This window comes from Erinaceus europaeus, chromosome 4, assembly GCF_950295315.1.
Source record: "Erinaceus europaeus chromosome 4, mEriEur2.1, whole genome shotgun sequence".
Classification (NCBI taxonomy): Eukaryota; Metazoa; Chordata; class Mammalia; order Eulipotyphla; family Erinaceidae; genus Erinaceus; species Erinaceus europaeus.
The window spans coordinates 76,619,795-76,638,605 of record NC_080165.1 but is presented as its reverse complement, the minus strand read 5'-3'; the positions used below and the strand labels follow the sequence as shown (position 1 = coordinate 76,638,605).

Below are 18,811 nucleotides of genomic sequence, written 5' to 3'. Positions count from 1 at the left end.
TGTGTCCCATTCCTTCCATTGGAAACTTCTCTATTCTTTTTTTTTTATTTGTATTTATAAAAGGGAAACATTGAAAAAAAAAACAAAAACATAGGATAAGAAGAGTACAACTTCACAATTCCCACCACCAAAACTCCATATCTCCTCCTCTCCCCTGATAGCTTTCCTATTCTTTTATCCCTCTGGGAGCATGGACCAAGGGATGTTATGGGGTACAGAAGGTGGAAGGTCTGGCTTCTGTAATTGCTTCCCCGCTAAACTTGTGTGTTGACAGGTCAATCCATACTCTGAGCCTGTCTCTCTCTTTCCCTAGCAGGGCAGGGTTCTGGGGAATTTCTTTATCCCTCTGGGTGTATGGACCAACATTCTTTATGGGTTCTCAAGGTCTAGCTTCTGTAATTGCTTCTATTCTGGACATGGATGTTGAAAACTAAAGTTTATCTATGGGGAAGGAAATAAGCAGCAGTCATCACAGATTGTATTTATATGCAATATTTATTGAACCAAAAAGTATGAAATTTTAATTATTAAATAACAAATCAGTACTATGGTCCAGTTAGCCATGGGAATTAGCCAATGATTTAAATATATATTATTGGATAGAGACAGAGATAACCTGAGAAGAAGAGGGAAATAGAGAGGGAAAGAGACAGAGAGATACCATTTGAAGTTTTTTCCCTGTAGGTAGATACCACAAACTTGAACCTGGGTCCTTGTGCACTATAATGTGTGCCCTTAACCAGGTGCACCACTGCCTGTATCCATTCAGCAGATGATTTTAATTTTGAAATATTCGCCAATTAAGTGGGAGATGAGTAAGCCGGAGAGTAACTTACCTATTCTACAAACTTTTTGTAATAAGCCTAGAACATGACAAGCTATATGGACTTTTACAGGAATATAGGTCATTACCTTTTTTTTTTTTTTTTATAATTTTCTTTTTCTATTAGATAGGACAGAAGAAATTGAGAAGGAAAAGGGAAACAGAGAGAAAGACAGACACCTGCAACACTTCTTTGTCACTTATGAAGCTTTCCCCTTGTAGTGGAGACTGGGGCCTTAAGCCTGGGTCCTTGTCATTCAACCAGATGTGACTGCAACCCTCCTCTTTCCTAACTTCCTTCTTTCCTTCCTTCCTTCCTCCTATTCTCACTTCCCTCCCTCCTTCCCTCCCTCCCTTCTTTACTTCTTCATATCTTCTTTCTTAGACAGAAATGGGGGAAGGGGGAGTGAAAGTTACCATAGCACTAAATCTTTCTTCAATGGTCAGTAACTGGGCTCAAACCTGGTTTATACACTATCCACGTGAAATATTTTGCTGGCTCTATATCAGTAGTTTCTTAGTAATTGTTAATCTTTATAATTACACAGGAGTTCTTTATTTCCAGTTTTATTGAGAAATGATTGACACTCATTTTTTTCTTCTCCAGATCACTTTACTGAGGGCCAGATACCAATTACCAATTATCAACACAGTTGTTTTCACATGAATACACTTCCTTATCTACCTGTGATAGATATCTGTGCATCATTCCCACCACCAACTGAAATTTTCCTCCACAACCCTGCATGGAGCCCCAATGACCTCTCAACACCTCTCTCTCTCTCTCTCTCTCTCTCTCTCATATATATCATTAGTGATGTAATATTGATTTACAAAATTATTAGATACCAGGGGTATAATTCCACCATTCCCACCACCATTCTTGTTTTGTGAAGGGGTCATCAAAGTATCTTTACTACCTAAGGCAGATAGAGATGGGTGTGCAGGAAGGAAGATACAACACTGAAGTTCCCTTAGTACAGTGGGGGCTGGGCTCAAACCTAGATCACACACAGCAAAGCAGGCACCCTCCTTGAGGTAAGCTAAATTGCCAGTCCATGACTGCCTTTTTATTCTTGCTGTCGAATTTCAATAATTTGTCACACACTGTCACACTTCTAGAGCTGAGATACTCATTATAAAACTCAACAGTCCCAAAGAAATGTTGAAGAACATTACTTCTTCCAAAGTGAACATAAGCCTCTTAATTTTATTCAAGACCACATGTTAAACTTTTGAGATCTTATGTCAACTCCGTATTTCCAAAGTTTTTAACATGTTACCCTGAGTAAAAGTGTGTGTTCACTGTGTGCAGCAAATGATAATGACATTTACTGAAGGCCAACTAGTTAGAGTTGATGGAGGAAAAGATGTGTGTATGTATTTGGAAAGAATGTGTTATTTGTTTGCTTGGTGTTTATTTATTTTATCAGAGCACTGTTCAGCACTTATGGTGGTACTGGGAATTGAACCTAGGACTTTAGAGGCTCAGGCCTGGAAGTCTTTTGCCTAACCATTGTAATATATCCCTGGCCCAGGAGTATGTTAATTGAATTGTACTATAGGAGCTAGACCGTGATACAACCAATAGAGCACACATGTTACCATGCACAAAAATCTGGATTCGAATTCCCAGATCCAACCTGTAGGGGTGAGAGTCACAAGCGGTGAAGATTGCTTCAGGTATCTCTCCCTCACCATCTCTATCTCCCTTTTCCCTCCCAATTTCTCTTTATCTTGTCAAATAAAATAGATAAATAAATATTTAAATTTTATTATATGAAGCAATTAATATTTCAGAGTTTACAATACATCTCAAGAAGATAGCAACTGTTTTAGATTTTACACTCCATATGATCTTTGCTGAAACTTCACCCTTGTAGCAGAAGAATATCCATAAACAATAAGTAAACATGGCTGTGTTCCACAAAACTGTACTGTTTTGTCTGTTATTTTTCTCCTGTTATTTTTCTTAACATTTTAGCCAAAATATTTTAAAATTCTTTGTCAGCAAAATATGTTGTTAGGATAGTCTTTGAACCAGCTTATTTTGTTTTCTAAGTGGCATTATCTAGCATATGAAAGAAATATTTTCTTGACTGCTAGACATTGTGTAAAACATATGTAAGAACTCTAGTCAGTGTTGACACCCACCAAAAACTCATCCCCCTCCCTTGGTTATTCAAACAGTGGGGGACTGATACTTTAGTATATTTGAGGACTGAGCTGGGCCAAAATTGCTTTACAGTTTTAATAAGTCAAATGCTTAGTCTTCCTTCCTTTAGTATATGTCTGAGATATATTCAATAAAGAGCTCATGGCGACTATCCCATCATCCCTGAGAAAGTGCAGAATCTTTATTTCTGTCCTTGATAAAACTCCTGCTCAATGTTCTAGCTTTCTGCCTGAAGAAACTTCAAATACAGCAAATGTCTTGATAGGGAGAATAGATGGTTAGGTGACCGAAAGTAGACACTGTGAAACTTGTTGCAGCTAATTCATGAGAGATCATGGTGCCCTTTATTAAGGCTGATTACATTTTTCTCTTAAAAATACCATTTTATAAAATGAAGAAGGATAATGAATAGCTTGGGTCAGGTGGATCTCAGAATTGCCAAAAGTTATATTGTACTGGAGTTTGACATGGAAAAAAATTACAGTATAGGTTGGGGGTAGATAGCATAATGGTTATGCAAAGATTTTCTCATGCCTGAGGCTCCAAAGTCCCAGGTTTAATCCCCCCCACACCACTGTAAACCAGTGCTGAGCAATGCTCTGCTTAAAAAAATTGAAAAGGGAGTCGGGCTGTAGCGCAGCGGGTTGAGCGCAGGAGACGCAAAGCACAAGGACCGGCATAAGGATCCCGGTTCGAACCCCGGCTCGCCACCTGCAGGGGAGTCGCTTCACAGGCGGTGAAGCAGGTCTGCAGGTGTCTATCTTTCTCTCCTCCTCTCTGTCTTCCCCTCCTCTCTCCATTTCTCTCTGTCCTATCCAACAACGACAACAACAATAATAACTACAACAATAAAACAAGGGCAACAAAAGGGAAAAAAAATTGAAAAAAGAAAAATTATAGTATAGGTACTCAGTTTAATGTGACTTTTCTTCAGTAAAGTTAGTTACACATACAAAGAAAGCATCTATCTGATAGTGCCAAAATGCTTTTCAAAGAACAGGGTCAGTCACAGAAGCACCAAGATTTTTTTTTTAATATTTATTTTATTTATTTAGTCCCTTTAGTTGCCCTTGTTGTTTTATTGTTGTAGTTATTATTGTTGTTGTCGTTGTCGGATAGGACAGAGAGAAATGGAGAGAGAAGGGGAAGACAGAGAGGAGGAGAGAAAGATAGACACCTGCAGACCTGCTTCACCACCTATGAAGCGACTCCCCTGCAGGTGGGGATCCGGGGTTTGAACCGGGATCCTTATGCCGGTCCTTGTGCTTTGAGCCACCTGCACTTAACCCGCTGCGCTACAGCCCGACTCCCGATTTTTTTTTTTTTAAGCACCGAGATTTTATTAGAAATGTAGAATCATTGACATTGTTTCAAACATACTTCATCAAAATACTCATTTTAAAAAGTTCCATTTGTGATTATTTTGTATATTATATTTTAAGAATCAATGAGGTAGATTTTAGCTCAAGTTGAAGTTTTGTTGGCTGAATACAAAGAGATGAAATGAGTAGTAGTAGCTTCATAGCATCGCAGGCACAATTTTAGTGGATGATAGTTGATTTCCCTCTCCTGGGTGCTTTAGAAAACTGCTTCTCCATCCATTTTCGATATTGGGTGTTTCCTAGTGACTAGTCCTCCTCAAATGGTTACATACGGAAATAATTTATTTCATTGTTGGTCTGAGAGTGCCATTGCCAGTACACTTAGAAGGTTTATTTTATTTGTTACATGTGTGAGAGAGTTTCAGATGAGACGAGAGTTTTTCTAGTTTTTTTTTTAACTTCATAGGTAAACTTCCCTCTCGTTCTTATTTTGAAATTTCTAAGCTGTACAGAGAAACTTACACAGTCTATACTTTGGTTTTCTTTTTCTTTATGGACTGGGCCTTAAGATAGAGGTAGGGAGAAAGAGATGAGAGGGCAGAACAGTTTTCTTTATATGAGTTTCCTCTGCATTTTTCTGGGCCACGTTTCAACAAGACATTGCAGTTCTCAAATTAATGGCATGTCTTTCTCTTCAGGGTTAAGGAATAGTGATGCCCTAAGTTCCTCTGGTCAAGTGCCAGTCATCCTGGGTTCTGATATGTATACAGTGTTTGCAGGAAAGTCTAAACTAAATCTTCCTATCATGCTGTATTTAGACAAAACTGTTTTTTGTTTTGTTTTTTAGGTTAGTAAAACAGTTCATCTGGATAGTGCACTGCTTTGCCATGTGTGAGATCCAGGTTCAAACCCAACTCCCACTGTATTGTAGGAATCTTCAGTGTTGTGACTTCTTTCACTATCTCTGCACCTCTTTGTCTCTGTTTCTGCATGAGTACAAAAGAAAAGAGGAAGGAAAAGAAAGGAGAGAAGAGAGGAGAGGAGAGGAGAGGAGAGGAGAGGAGAGGAGAGGAGAGGAGAGGAGAGGAGAGGAAAGTCAAACTTAGAGTGGAGAAACCTCAGTGATGACAAAAAATTCTCCTAAGTTTAGGACAAATATAAGATGAAAACAAACTCTTTCTATCTACTGTAGAAAAAAAAAATTAAGAACTATATGGATATTAGAACAAAGTATATACTTTCTTCCCCATACAAAATGGTCTCTGACTTTCCTGGAGACACTAGACAGATCTGTAAATAATTTAATACCATCATGTAAAGAGTGCATTTGGTCTCAGAAAATGACAGTTATGAACTGAAGACGGTATATTTTTAGATTATTGCTTTATAAAGAGAAAGCTTTTTGTATAATAATCTTTTGATAATTGAAGCCACTTAGAGCTGTGAGAACCTTTAATATACCTTACAGATGGACTGTAGGAGTTGAGAGCTGGAAATAATATATAAATATATGATGTTTAAAGTGTGTCATTTGCACAGAGTGACTATGATAAAACCTTTTTTAGGATTCACACAAAAGAGACAAGTGTGGCTGACAGTAGGAGGCATAAGGAGTAAAAGAATAAGGTTATTTCAGAAACACACCTACTCTTTATACCATGACCCTTAGCATATCTCTTTCTCTAAAGAGCAAGAAGGCTTAATCCAGAAGTATAAAAAGCAACTATTGTTAAAGTTCAGTTTTTTTTTCTTCCACTGTTGATCTTGTCAACAGTATTAAATGTGAATGACATAGAAAATTTTGTGACTTGTCCTTTGAAACAAAAATGTTCAAAAAGTGCTGCAATCACTGATAATTATATTTTAAAGATGAATTAAGATAAAAACCTTTTTTGAATTACTCTAATAACTTAATTAAGAGAATCTTAATACAATTTAAAGGTACTAGCATATTTTATGTATTTTTGGTAGCTTTTTGTTTCACTTAAATCAAATTGCCCACAAGATCTTTTGTGAATATTGGCAGATAGATTTATATATTATTTCCCTAAATAATGACCACTTTTCAAATAATATGGAATACCTCAGCAAACTGGCAACTTTCTCCAAGTGCTTTGCTTCTCTTTTGCATTATTCATTAAAAAATAAAAACAACAACAACAGCAACAAACTCACCTTAATTGTTTGTACATGACTGGGAATTATTTCTAAATATTTATGCATTTTGATAGCTTCTAACAAAATCAAAGTATACAACCTGAGTTAAGTATATGTTTTTTTAAAAAAATTTTTACTAATAAAAAGAAAATACTGGCAAAGACCATAGGATAAGAGGGGTAACCCCAACTCCACACAGTTCCCACCACCAGAACTTCGTATTCCATCCTCTCCCCTGATAGCTTTCTTATTCTTTATCCTTCTGGGAGTATGGCCCAGGCTCATTATGGGGTGCAGAAGGTGGAAGGTCTGGCTTCTCTAATTGCTTCCCCATTGAACATGGACATTAACGGGTCGATAGTATATGGTTTTTTTTTTATTTTTTTTTATTTATTTTTTCCCTTTTGTTGCCCTTGTTGTTTTATTGTTGTATTTATTATTGTTGTTGTTGTTGTTGGATAGGACAGAGAGAAATGGAGAGAGGGAGGGGAAGACAGAGAGGAGGAGAGAAAGATAGACACCTGCAGACCTGCTTCACCGCCTGTGAAGCAACTCCCCTGCAGGTGGGGAGCCGGGGTTCGAACTGGGATCCTTATGCTGGTCTTTGTGCTTTGCGCCACCTGCGCTTAGCCTGCTGTACTACAGCCCGACTCCCGATAGTATATGGTTTTTAAGAGCAAGAACTCTGTAATCAGACTCCTAAGCTCAGATCTCAGTACAATGTGGAAACTGTACAGTTCTGAAATATATGACTAGCCACTATAAGTGTCTACCACATGGAAGCACCTGCAAGGGGGAAGCTTCATGAATAATGGAGTAATACAGTGGTGGCTCTCTTTCTCTTTGTTTCTGTCTCTCCCTCTCTCAGCTTCTATAAAAAAAAAATAGAGAAAAATTGTTGTTAGTAGTAATGCATTGTGTAGGCACAAAGCCCCAACAATTAACCCAGTGGCAACAACAACAAAAGTGTGGTAACTATGTCACCTTCAATGATCATTTTAAAATTCAAATAAAGAAATAAACTAGTTTATGTAAAACAAATTGCCCTTCCTTGTCATATGATAGACAGTAGATGCTGAATCATTGTTTTTTTAAAGGCAGAAATTACAGCAATAACTGAAAATGGTTAACATTTCTGAATTTATTTCTTGTTTATATTGTGTATCTTTTATAAAGCAATTCTATCTGTAAATGTAAAAGCTCTCCAATTATTACATATGTATTTGTTTTGAATAATCATAGGCTGCTATAGTTTTACCTTATCTTCTGATGAGGATAATTCATAGAAGGAGAAAGAAAATACTTTAGTGTAATTTTGTGGAAAAAAAAAATGAATGGACTTTGAAAGACAGTGTAGTAGACATTACATTAGAAAACAAAGACGAATAAGGAATTATTGATGCTTGAGGGGTTTATGGTTTAGTAGAAAGTATAAAATAAAAACAAAAACCCCTACAGTAATGTGAAATAAAGCAAGAATACTTCTGTGAGGCTTGAAAGGAGAAATCATATCATGATTGCAGGCATTTGAAAATAAGGAGATAGGATAGAGAACAATTTAACTGAAGGATCTGGGGAGAGGTGGAAAATAGTAGTCCATTTTTTAAATACCGCAGTAGTGGAGCAGTGAGATGGACCAAGTGACCCTTCACAGATTATATTATACTTTTGCATAAACTGCAGCATGTTAAGATACTTTCAGGCCAGCCAGATTCCTTACCTGGGAGGATACCTACATTGTCATCCCAGCAACACACATTTGAGTCTAATCTTCACTTCCTAAGGAAAAGTTTAATACTGTGATATATTTCTCCCCTTGTCTCTTCCCTTCTCTGTCTCTTTCTTCTCTATCCCTCAGCCTCTATAAAAAAGAAAGACCTTCTTATCTAATTAAATAGTTCAATATTTTTAGTAAATCTTCTAGACAATGGTATACCAGTAGACAGTGTCTCTTTTCTTACAGGAATCTTATACTGAAGATTTATACAGGACAGGGAATGTAGCTCAGTACGTTAGAACACAGGATTTGTATGCTTGATATTCCAGAAGTTCTAAATTTAATCCCCAGTTTATGCCGGTGCTGAGTAGTCTCTCTCTCTTTGTCTTTGTATGTCTCATAAAAATCAATAGTCACCCTGGAGCAGGAAAGTTCCAGTGATAACAACAACAAGATTCAATTTATTAGAATGAGAGAGAGAGAACCAAACACCATTCTTTCATATGCAGTGTCAGAGATCTAGCACAAGGGCTCATACATATAAGTCCTGTTCCCGAGCTCTAACCTGCATCCATGGCCACAGACAGAAAATTTTGCACTTGCAATAAGTCACTAGAATCACATGAAAATTCTAGGGGGAAATTAAAAACATTCCTACCTAAAAGATTGGTTGAAAGTGATTACATATATTTATAAATATGTCAAAGGTTGAAAAGTTACTATTCACAGACCTTCCTAAAGTAATTAATTGCATAAAGATCAGAGAAAAGGAAATATATTCTAGAACAAGAATAGAATTCAAGATACAGTGTACAAGAAGAAATAGCAAATAGACAGATTAGTCAATAAACATTTCTCAGGAGAGATATTTTCCCCCCTATGGTAGTGGGTGAGGTGTGTTCATGCTTATATTAGGGAGATGTGAAATCACTTTGCTGTGACAGTAAATGTCTTGGGAAACAATATTTTCTAAATAAATTTTTTCAAGTACTACTTAGCTTCAGATCAATCATAATCAGTGACTATATTGATGAATTCACAATCAAGTTTGAGTAAATTGCTAAATAGCAATAAAAATGGAAGATTAAGACTGATATAACTGATAATCAAAATGCTGAAATGAAATAGTGAAATAAAAGAATGGCATGGTAGATTTGGATGAGTTTATAAATCTAAGTTTGAAAATTGCATTTTATCTATATGGAAGTCCTTTTTTTATTACTTAGCAGAGTGGCGAGATATTTATAGATGTGGAAAATGGAGTAGTTTTCCACAGGTAACAACTCAGGAATCCTAAATAAGAGACTGTTATTTGAAGAATTTTACTAGAGGTAGTGAAACATGCCCCAAGAGTTGTCTCTTGCTCATAAGTAAAAAAGATGTAAATGAGGAGCATTACATGACCAGTATGTAGAAGGACTGGTGAAAACAAAATGGGAACAGAAGAGGAAATAGCCATTAAATATCCACTTTAAATCTCTCTTTTTATATTAACCCATTTTTAACAACTATGTGATAACATTTGCTTCTTTGTACAGAGAATTGGTCCTATGAATTTTGCAACAGTTCTATGTATAACCACAATTCAAATCCAGTTTTTATACTCCAGCTACTCTGAATTTAATATAATAGTGCAAATTCTAAGAGAAGTCTTAGGAGGCAGTCTTTAAGTTTAATTTGCAACTGAAAGAGCAGTGGGGTTCAACTCAAACTTCCTACTTCTGATTTTTATTTTGAAGAGAAGCAATATAGATATTGGTTCAAAGGAAACAGAAATTAAAGTTTGTATTTCAATAAAAGACATAATAGCAACCCCTATTTTGAACACTGCTCAACTTTGACATATGTTGGGGATTTTGAACCTGGAGCCTCTGGTACCTAAAGCATGTAAGTTTAGTGTACTCAACTATCCTCCTAGCCTATATGTGTCAAATAATATAGTCTATACTAGTGTGTATAGATATTTCAAGGTGTTTGTTGTGAGTGCAGTCCACTTCCCCTGACAACCACAGGAAGGATGGTAATCAGAGTGAATTGTGAGAGGGCACATCACATGCCTATGAAGATCTGGATTAAGAACAATTTCTAATAAACCCACCAGGCAGCTGTCAGATGGCCCCAATGTTAATTTACTACTGATTCATGCCTCATTTGATGCTGACCTATGTATATAAGATTGCCTTTGTGTCTAATTAGTTAAACTATCTTGTGCCTTCTGTATTATTTTCATTACAAAACACAACTAAAAATTTTGTTTTCCAAAATTGAAGTCGGTGTCATGATGTTTTTACATAGAGGGAAAGCTACTTTAGAGCTGAGCGTGTTAGACCACTCACAGGTGTTATGTATGTATTGCCAAAGTGGTAGACTCAGAACTGCTTTCAATGTAGTCAAACCATGTTTACCTTGGCAATCATTGCTGCTTTCTATTCCTGACTGAGAACCATTGAAATCCTCTGTAGCTTTGAATATCACAGCTGTGATTTCATTGCCAGCAAAAAACTGAAGACTGTATTTTATGTGATTTTTCAGGTCAGACTCTATTAATTTCATTTCTCTTTAAAAAACTTTTTTTTTTTGCTTCGGGTTATTGCTGAGACTTGGTGCTTTGACAGCATTACAAATCCACTGTTCCTGGTGGCCATGTTTTTGTTTTTGTTTTTCATTTTATTGCATAGAACCGAGATAAATTGAGAAAGGAGGGGGAAATAGAAAAGGAGGAAGAAAGATAGACACCTGCATACCTGTTTCGCCACTTGTGTAGCTTCCCTCCTGTAGGTAGGGGTCTGGGGCTCAAACCTGGGTCCTTGTGCTTTGTACCATGTGTGCTTAACTACCCAGCACCCTCTAAAACTTTCTTTGGATTCTACCTATTTAATATTTTCAGGTTCGGAAGCTACACTTTAAAGTCCTGATAGACAATTTGCCTCGTGCTATTTTATACTAATGTTACTTTTTGATTTTTTTTTTAGTTAATTTTATTAGAGAAATATTCATTTACAAGATTGTTGTCATGGACATACAGTTTCACATGTTCCCAGATATGTGTCAATATACCACATACTGCACTAACTTACCATCTTTAATGTTAGTGTTTTCTATGAACTATAATAATGAGCAAGTAAGAACCATCATCTAGTGTGAACCATGAGCACAGGAGGAAGTGACTCCTTCATTCACTAACTTTTAGTTAAGTCCACTAGGAATTTTGATTACAGCAGAAAACAAATGCACAATGTTTCTTGGTTCACAGTACTTATATACTGAAGAGTAATACAGAATAGGGAATGTAGCTCAATTAACTGGAATTTATGTGCTTTAAACTCCAGATGTCCAAGGGTCAATCCCCAGCTTATACTAGAGCTAAGTGGTATCCTAATTTCTCTCTCTTTCTTAAAATTAAACATATAAATCTTAAAAGAAACACACATAAAAAATAAGACAAAACATGGGGGGCAGGTGGTAGTGCACCTGGTTGAGTGCACATTTTATAGTGCACAAGGACCCAGGTTTGAGACCCCGGTCCCCACCTGCAGGGGGAAAGCTTCACAAGTGGTGAAACAGTGCTGCAGGTGTCTCTCTGTCATCTCTCTCTACCTCCCCCTTCTTCTCAGTTTCTGCCTGTCTCTATAAAATAAATAAAGATTAAAAAATTTAAAAAAAGAAGACAAAACATGAATAAGCCAAAAGACAGTTGGCACAATGGCAGGTAAAACTCAGCATGATGAACCTTTTACCATGGTTAAGAATTAAAAACATCCTTGGGACCCAGTGCACAATAGTGTAAGAGGATCTCAGTTGGTAGGGGGACCGGTGTGCAGACACCTATCACAGAAAGATGAGAAATTGTATCTATGTGACAATTGTCTTGTAAATCAACATTTCCCTAATATAATATAAAAATAAATAAATAAGGCGTATCATTTTTAGATAGGGAGCTAAGTCTTTCTGAGGAAGTAACATAAAATGAAATGAACCACTGTAAATACTACTTGCCGCAAAAGGAAAGACAAATGCAAAGGCCTTGAGAGAGGAATATACTTAATGTTGTTGAGAATAATCAGACACCAGAGATACTAAATCACAGTGAATAATAGAAATGGTACTGGAAGTCTCCAGAATGTAGTCTAAGTAAAATTCACAGACAATTCTAAAGCAGGACCCTTTCCTATATGCTGTAAGACATAGCAATTATTTTATTTGCTGCATTATTATTGGTAACTCTTCTTCTGGTGTTTAATGAAATTCACGAGTATATCTATGCAGTTGTTCCTATTTGTTTTTCTGTTGCTCAGTTGTTTATGGGATTTTTTTCCCTCCTTTTCCTGGCCCATATTTCTCAAATACTATGGGAATAAAACAAACAGAGTATACTATCAATTGAGTAAGTAAATAAATAAAGCTAAAATCCCATTATTATTATTTTTTGATAGGGACAGAGAGAAATTAAAAGGAGAGGGGGAGAGATAGGGAGAGAGACAGAAACAAATGCAGCACTTGACCACGCATGAAGCTGTTTCTTCTGTAGGTGGTGACCAGGGACTTGAACCGGGTTCCTTGTGCACTGTAATGAAATCTGAAAATTTAAATAAATCTCTCTGGGCAGTAAACTAATTTGAATTTTAAATCTGTTTTTTTTAAGCTACCATCAGCTCAACTCTGACTTGTGTTATTGTGGGGAATTGAACTGGGGATCTCAGAGCCTCAGACATGAAATTTTCATACCCACTATGCTATCCCCTCAGTCCCAGTGGTCCATTCTGACATTCTGATAATGAAGACTTAGCTAGAAGTTTTGAAGCTTTCTTTTTCATTTTTAAATAAAGCAAAAGTAATCTAGCTTATTGTCATGTATAGTAAACCTCTAAATATTTTATTAACCTAAAATGCCCTTATAAATTTTTTTACTGCTATACAGATATACTTATTTTAAGATATGTGGCAAAAATTATTAGGATCAATTATTACTATTTTTTTATTTATAAAATGGAAACATTGACAAGATCATAGGATAAGAGGGTTACATTTCCACACATTGCCCACCCCCAGAGTTCCATACCCAAAACCTCCCTTGATAGCTTCCCTGTTCTTTATCCCTCTGGGAGTATGGACCCAGGAGCATTGTGGGATACAGAAGGTGGAAAATCTGGCTTCTGTAACTGCTTCACTGCTGAACATGGGTGTTGGCAGGTTGATCTATACTCCCAGCCTGCCTCTTTTTTTCCCTAGTGGGGTAGGGATCTGGGAAAGTGGGGCTCCAAGACACATGGTGGGGTCCTCTGCCCAAGGAAGTCAAGTTGGTATCATGGTATTATCTGGAACCTGGTGGCTGAAAAAGATTTAAGATATAAAGCAGAACAAATTGTTGACTAATCATGAACCTAAAGGCAAGACTATTGTGGATGGAAATTTGGGGTCTGTTTTGGAAAAAGATAGTAGGTCTGTTTTAGGTATATTCCATAAGGCCCATAACTTTACTAGTTTTTGCCAGAGCCTGACATCTAATATGCAGGTGGACCCAGGTTATTGTCTGGGAAGATGGTTTCATAGTTGGAAAATAAGACTAGAAAGCTGGATCAGGGAAGAGAGTAGCTCCCAAATATTGGGAAAGTATATAAATAGTACAAACTATAAACCCCACCAGTTTGTTTTGGGGCTCATATTCAGCACAGGAGCCTATGTAACCTCTGTATCCCTGTAGATCTGGGCTCACATTCTATTGTCATAGCTAGGAACATTCCAGACTGCACTAATTTCAGGACCCATCTTCTTTGGGTAGTAGGTAGAGTGTGTTGTCCAATCTCCCTTTGGAGAATGGAACATCCCCTACCATTATTAATTAGGGAGCTGTTAGAGGTCTAGACCCATCATGTCTGTGTGAGAATCCCAGGACTCCTTGACTAGGGCCCCAGATAATGGGGTAGCCTGGTAGTAACCAAAGAGTCATTTTAAAGTATGCCAGTCTCTTGGCCTTATCCAGCTTTTGTAATCCTTACTTTGTCTGACAAGGTTAGCTTTGGAGTGATTGAGGGAAGTGAAATAGGAAATAGGTGAGGAGGGTGTCCTAGGTCTAAGTAGAAACTATTTGATTAGGTACTTTGTGGTGTCTCTTTTAAGCTCAATTTTTAAACAAAAAAGTTATCTTGAAACATGTTTATTTCCCATGACATCTTAATGAACAGTTTCCATGTTTTCCATTTGCAAAAATGTACTCTAATTTTTATTTTATCATATATTTTTTTTAGTTTTTGCTGGGTTATCATTGGGTCTTGGTACCTATATTGAAGATCTCACTACTCCTGGTGGCTTTCTTTTCTCTTTATTTTTTTCTTCCCTCCTTTCTTTTTCCTTCCTTCCTTCATTCCTTCCTTCCATTCTCCTTTCCTTTCTCTTTTCCTTCTCTTTCTTTCTTTCTTTCTTTCTTTCTTTCTTTCTTTCTTTCCTTCCTTCCTTCCTTCCTTCCTTCCTTCCTTCTTTCCTTCCTTTTCTTACAGAGACAGAGAAGTGGAAATAGAGAGATAAGAGAGAAGGAGAGAAAATAGAGACATTTGCAGCAATATACCACTCATGAAGCTTTCCCCCTGCAGGTGGAGACTAGGTGTTTGAACCTGGGCCCCTGAACATTGTAATGTGTGTATTCATCAGGTGCACCACCACTTGGCCCCATGTAATTTTTTGTTTTATTTCTAAATTACTTTGTTAAGCATAGTCACCTAAGTTATGCTTCATAAATAAATAAGAAGGTGAAAGACAACTACCAAATAGTTTTCTCTGATATTTAAAATATAATGAATCAAAACACCTGAGCTTGTGAAAAGGAAACTAGCCAAACTATCTCTTAAACTCTACGAAGACTATGGTGGCTAATGTTGAGGTGTGGCTGAGGGCCATAAAACTTTGGCAGAGTGTGATGTGGAACTACAACTCTGTAATCTTATAATCTTGTAATACACTATTATTATTTGCCACCAGAGTTATTGCTGGGGCTCAGTGCCTGCAATAGGAATCAACTGCTCCTGTGACCATTTTTTTTTTTGTTGATAGGACAGAGAGAAATTAAGAGGGGAGGGAATAATATAGAGGGAGAAAGATAAACACTTATTGACCTTCACCAATTGTGAAGCAACCCCCCTATAGGTGGGGAGCTGGGTGCTCAAACTGGAATCCTTGTAAAGGATCTCATGCTTTGTACTGTGTGCTTACTGTCACGCACCACTGCCTGCCCTCCTGTAAACCATTATTAAATCACTAATATAAATACTAACAAAAATAAACACAAATTAATAACACTTTCCCCAGTGTGTTGAATTGTATATCCTGAAAAACATGAGAAGGAAAATAATCCAAGTCTTTTAAAGTGTATACACTTATTGATGTTTGCATCCTATGTAGTATATGCACAGTGGTGCAGTGTGAAATCCTCCCAGATGTTTCAATACTGACTGAAAACTGACTATAAAACTTAAACATGTGTTTAATGAAGATATGTAGAGAAATATTTAGGAAGATCCTGATATTTATTCTATCCCTTTGACCACCACAGATTAAAGAGCACCTTGCTAAGGGACAACGGATGTTAGCAGGTGATGGAATGTCCCAGGTGACGAAGACACTGCTGGATTTAACTCAGAGGAAAAACTTCTATGCAGGTGATCTCCTGATGTCTGTGGAAATCCTCAGAAATGTGACAGACACATTTAAAAGGGCAAGTTACATCCCTGCATCAGATGGTGTCCAGGTAAGGGAGACAACCCATAAAGGAAAGAAACTGTTCCACATTCAACTTGGAGTATTAGTAGATGATGCAGTGATCTTAGAGGCAGCCAAGTTTAGAAGTAGTGAACAGCCTCTCCTGTGCGAAAAGTCATCTAGGTTGTGTTTAGTGTGAGTTCTGGAAATGACCTCCATCCCCTTAGTCATTCTTCTCCTCAACTATAAAATGCACAGAGTACACCTCAAGGAAATACTGGATGAGAATGTGTGTGAAGTGCTTTGAGCCCTCAGATGAGAAAGCACTACTGGAAGCTCAAGGTTATACCATGGATATTTTAGGCCCACATTTTATATCACCATCTTGCCATAGGAGACTACCTTAAGCATAATGAAAACACATTAACTATAACATGCAAAGAAGACACAGCTTAAGTTTTGTTTGGGGTATTACCATTAGCAAGGGGAAGTCATATATAATCTTGTGGAAAAGTTGTCTGAAAATATCAGGAAAATAGAGAACTTCTCTGGATATGAAAATAAGGAACTCAAGAGCTTCTCAGAACAGTTTTTTTCTTATCGCAGAATCGCTTATTTTCTTAATAAACTTTAAGTACTTTGCTAATTTCAGTATCGCCTTTGCTATTAAAGCAAAGCTCGTTAAATGGCAAATAAAGCATATTCAGTGCAATTCCAGTTTGCATTTCAAATTAACTACTTTTGTGTTGTAAGCTAAAATTTACTCCTGCCAATGATAAGTTGATATCTCCAGTATAATGTTGTATTTCAGCACATAGTTCATTAAAACAGAGGTTTGGCAAAACTCCCAGAGCAGGTAGTTTTTTTTTTTTCTCTGTTTAGTTTATTCTTAATTTGTGAGCTTTATTTGAATCTCATCTCATAAATGTAGAGGATGATTTTGTTTTGTTTTAGTCAACTATGGAGAGAAGAGTATATGACTTTTTGAAATTATGGTATCATTCATAAAAATATTTATACTCTTTTAAAATAGAGATACATGTATTATTTAAATTATATGTCTCTGTGACTGGAAGTAGCTGCTATGAGAATTATTGGAGCTATAGTCTATATTATATCACCAGTGTCCAGGGACTCGTTTTTTAATTGTAAAAATAACTGGCTTTCACCAGATTTTTTTTCTTACAAAGAATAAAAAAAAATCTAATTTTATTAACTTGGTGAAGTACATCAAATATATTCCCCTGCATTTCTGAAAAACTTCTACTTGTTAGCATTTATGTTAAAGAATAACATGTAAAGTCCTTGATAAAAAATGTAATTTGTAATTTCAGCCTTAGGTATTTGTGTTGGCAGTTGGAACATCAAACAAAGTGTTGCACTGAAAACCATATAGTTTGTGGCTCCTTCTCATTCCTAAAAATATTGAACTTCACCATTAAGTGCTAAAGTTCAATAGATTAAGATTCTCAGGCTATTATTGAAACATATTTGATTGAGCTGCTAATTAGAACACATTGACTCAATGAACAACTAATTTAACCAAAGGTTTAGTTACAGACATTAACTGCTTTGATTTAAATAGGAGAATTTAATTGATGATTTTGTTGTCATTTCAGAAGTCATAAGTAGGTTCTTCCATTTCTGTTCTGCAATATCAGTAATTCTACAAATGTATATGAAATTCTAAGCTCTTTAGAATCCTCTAAAAACACTCACAGACATGAACTGCATTTACTATTTCTCCCTATTGATTTTTGCAGATAACTAAAATATTTTCCTCTTATAGAATTTCTTCTTTTTGCATCCCTGTCTGCCAAAATTCCAGTACAACATTAGCAATTCCATCTGAATGTCAGACCAGCAAGCTCCATGATTCATCTGAAAATGACTCTTCCCCGAAATGACAGAAGTTTGCACCCCTTTTATTTTACTGCCCACAAACACTGTGCACAAATCTTTCTTACATACACTTATTGTTATTATTTTATTATATCTGATTTATATCCTTATGATACTTTATACTTTAATTCTTTATCGCCAAAGACTCTAGGCATTTATGATTGCAAAGAAAATCAGTGTTAATATGGTATAAATTAAATCCATCTTGAATTCCTACTTTTCTTTCATATTCTACTTCTCTTTGTAGATTTAGTAGTCACTAGGCTGAAATTGGTTTTCTTCTTTTTCTGATGGTCTGTTGGTCTATGCAGTGACTCTTCCACTAATTCTTTCTTCTCTCTTCCCATCATCAGTACCCCAATATAGCATCTAGTGACCTCAGCCTACATTATTTCAAGTTCTCTTTCATCTTATCCTTCTTCATGGCTTTGTCTACATCCAAATTAGCCATCATATTGTCTCTTCTAAGTCTAATTTTTTTCATTGGGTCTCTCCAAGCTGTCCTGAAGGACAGTCCAATACCTTTATCCTGGTCTTTATTATAGACCACAATATGGAGGTTAAAACTACCTTTCCAGATTGCATAGAGTACTCTTCCTCTTCACAAGCCAAACCAATTACTTCTTGCTAACTTAATGTAATATATATTGTCGACTCTGTATTTTTGCTTCCTTTATGGTTTGGGCTGACCAAGCCTTATCTCGGTCTTCTAAAGTAATTTCTTGCAGCTCTGGGGCTCTGCACCCAACTCTTTCTATCCAACATCACTAAATATTTTGTATTACTAACACTGATTAGTAAAGATTTGAAAAAGGAGAATTATTATTTTTTTCTTGTCTCCAGTAGCTGTGGCTTGGTGCTGACATTACGAGTCCACCACTTCTGGTAGCCTTCCCCCACCCCCCTTTTTTAATTCAACAGCATAGAGAGAAATTGAGGTGGGAGTGGGAGATAGAGAGTGGGAGAGAAAGATGGACCTGATTCACTGCCCCTGAAGTATTTCCCCTGCAGGTGGGGAGTGGGGC

The 18,811-nt window shown here is 36.6% G+C and overlaps 1 protein-coding gene across 1 annotated transcript in view; it reads left to right on the top strand.

The window, feature by feature from the left end:
* The window catches only part of ADGRB3 (adhesion G protein-coupled receptor B3), a 923,209-nt gene that overhangs the window by 459,604 nt on the left and 444,794 nt on the right, over window positions 1–18,811 (top strand). The window contains exon 9 of the mRNA XM_060189990.1: window positions 15,739–15,933. Coding sequence (XP_060045973.1) covers window positions 15,739–15,933 — 195 coding nt within the window. The remainder of the gene's footprint in view (window positions 1–15,738; window positions 15,934–18,811) is intronic.